This window comes from Lepidothrix coronata, unplaced genomic scaffold (assembly GCF_001604755.1).
Source record: "Lepidothrix coronata isolate B3197 unplaced genomic scaffold, Lepidothrix_coronata-1.0 Scaffold38, whole genome shotgun sequence".
Classification (NCBI taxonomy): domain Eukaryota; kingdom Metazoa; phylum Chordata; class Aves; order Passeriformes; family Pipridae; genus Lepidothrix; species Lepidothrix coronata.
This window is the reverse complement of record NW_016690218.1, coordinates 3,779,594-3,781,839: the sequence shown is the minus strand read 5'-3', so window position 1 is coordinate 3,781,839 and position 2,246 is coordinate 3,779,594. Positions and strand designations below refer to the sequence as shown.

The 2,246-nt window shown below is 56.9% G+C and overlaps 1 protein-coding gene across 1 annotated transcript in view; it reads left to right on the top strand.

The window, feature by feature from the left end:
• LOC108496272 (acrosin-like) overlaps nt 1-2,246 on the top strand; it is a 191,869-nt gene that overhangs the window by 186,504 nt on the left and 3,119 nt on the right. Inside the window, exons 2-5 of the mRNA XM_017812822.1 lie at nt 294-515; nt 828-1,093; nt 1,362-1,507; nt 1,954-2,059. Of these exons, the coding sequence (XP_017668311.1) occupies nt 294-515; nt 828-1,093; nt 1,362-1,507; nt 1,954-2,059 (740 nt within the window). The remainder of the gene's footprint in view (nt 1-293; nt 516-827; nt 1,094-1,361; nt 1,508-1,953; nt 2,060-2,246) is intronic.

Genomic DNA, 2,246 nt, shown 5'->3' with positions numbered 1-2,246 from the left:
GGGAAAATTGCGGGTAAGTGGCCCCACGCTCTGGAAGGGAGCTTGGGTGATGCTTAGGGGGGTCCCTGGAGGGAGCTGGGCCCACTTGTACCCCATGGCTATGCCCCAGCTTCCCAAAACCCATGGGGGAGCCTCAGTTCCTTGCCAGCAGCCAGGTGCTGACACGGACAGACACACACCCCATGGGCTCCAGGAGCCTGCTGTCCATGAAACAGCTGGTGGGGAGGGCAGACAGCTGAGCTTCAGCCTGAGCAGCAGCACAGAGCAGGACAGTAATGACTTTCTGCTTACAGAGGAATCTGTGGGCTCCGACCAGCGGTGTATGACTATGAGCACTTGGTTGATTATTTTGAAGAAACACGTGTTGTGGGTGGCACAGGTGCCAAGGAAGGGGCCTGGCCCTGGCTCGTCAGCATCAAGCATCCCAGGATACCAGGCACAAGGCATCTGTGCGGAGGGTCCCTCATCAGCGCAGAGTGGGTCCTCACAGCAGCTCACTGCTTTGACGATGTCAGGTAAGGAGGAGCAGGAGTTGGGGAAACCTCCACAACACCAGCAGGTGCCCTGTCAGCAGCACCATGCCTTACTCCCATCCCCTTTCCTTGCAGTATGCCCATTGCCTGGGCTCTGTAGAGCCCAACTGAGATGCTGCTCAAGAGAAGGCTGGTCTCGTGCCACTGCTTCCTAGCAGCCCCAGCTCACCATTCCCACAGCCTAAGGCATACTAGGGCAGTCCCGCCCTCCATAACACTGAAGGCTGGCAAGTGCTGGGCTGCTGCAGCACCTGGATCTACTCCCTCTCACCTCTCTCTCCATCTATCTTCCAGAAATATAAGCGTGTTGTACTTGGTGATTGGGGCCACCCAGCTGACTAAGCCAGGCCGATGGGCAGTATTGCGCCGGATTAAGCAGCTGCGGGTTCACGAATCTTATAATAGAGATGACATGAGCAATGACATCGCTTTGCTGGAACTGAACAAGCCTGTCCAGTGCAACCGCTACATTCAGATGGGCTGTGTGCCTGACCCCACGCAGCCAGTGTCAGAGCTGGAAAACTGCTATGTCGCTGGCTGGGGTGCCACTGCTGCAAGGGGTGAGTTCCCAAGAAGGACTCATATCCTGAGAGCAAGCTCAGCACTCTGGGGAGACAGGTTGAGCTTCTCAGCAGTAGAGGCCAAAGCAGCCTCTGTCCTGCTGCAGGACAGATGTCTCTGGACAAATGGGCTTGGCCTGCAAGTCACACAGCAGGGACACAGGACTCCAGAGGCAAAACCAAGCTCTAGGGACAGGGAATCAGACCCAGGCAGGGTAGGAGAACTGCTAAGGAGCTGCTGAGTGCTCATTCCTTTCTGTGCTCACAGCTCAAAAATCAAGTGATCTCCTGCAGGAAGCCAAGGTCCACCTCATCGATCTCAAGCTCTGCAACAGCAGCCAGTGGTATGCGGGGAAAATCCACATCCACAATGTGTGTGCTGGTTACCCAGAGGGCAAGATTGACACCTGCCAGGTAGGAAGGAGTGTGTGATGAGCCACTCGGCCCCCAGCAGCACAGGCAGCCCGATCAGCACTGCCCAAACACAGCCCCGGGTGGGCCTTGACCGGCCAGTCAGTCACTCTCCCAGCCCCATGTCCACACTGCTGTTGGGGCTGCCCTCCCATTCTCCATCCATGTGTCCTTGCTCAATGCCCCCATTGTCCCAGAAAGTCCATTGAGTACTCTTGGCAGCCCAGAGGTTCAAGTGGAACCTCTGTCCTCCACGTGTCCAGAATCACTCTGCAGAGGTGAGGGTGCCCTACCTTGCAGGACCCCAACCTGCTCGCAGCCAAGGTTCTGGAGGCTCCAGCACCTTACTTTGCCGAGAATATACCTCTGGCAGGGACTATGAGAGGAGACAGCCCCAGTGCTAACCGGGGCCACCCAACATGACCTTAATCCTCTCTGCTCCACTGCAGGGGGACAGCGGTGGTCCTCTCATGTGCCAAGAGAGCAACGCTGACTATTTCTGGATAGTTGGAGTGACCAGCTGGGGAAGAGGCTGCGCGAGAGTAAGGCGGCCTGGAATCTACACCTCCACTCAGTACTTCTACGACTGGATCCTGGTCCAGTTGGGCCTGAACCCCTATGGTGGTGCTTCTTGAGCAGCAGGACAGATAGGATCCAGTACAGGCTGCAGCGCACCACAACCGTTTCCTGCTGGGACAATGCCTGCTGATCCCAAGGCATCCTCAGTGTCAAAAGCCTGCTC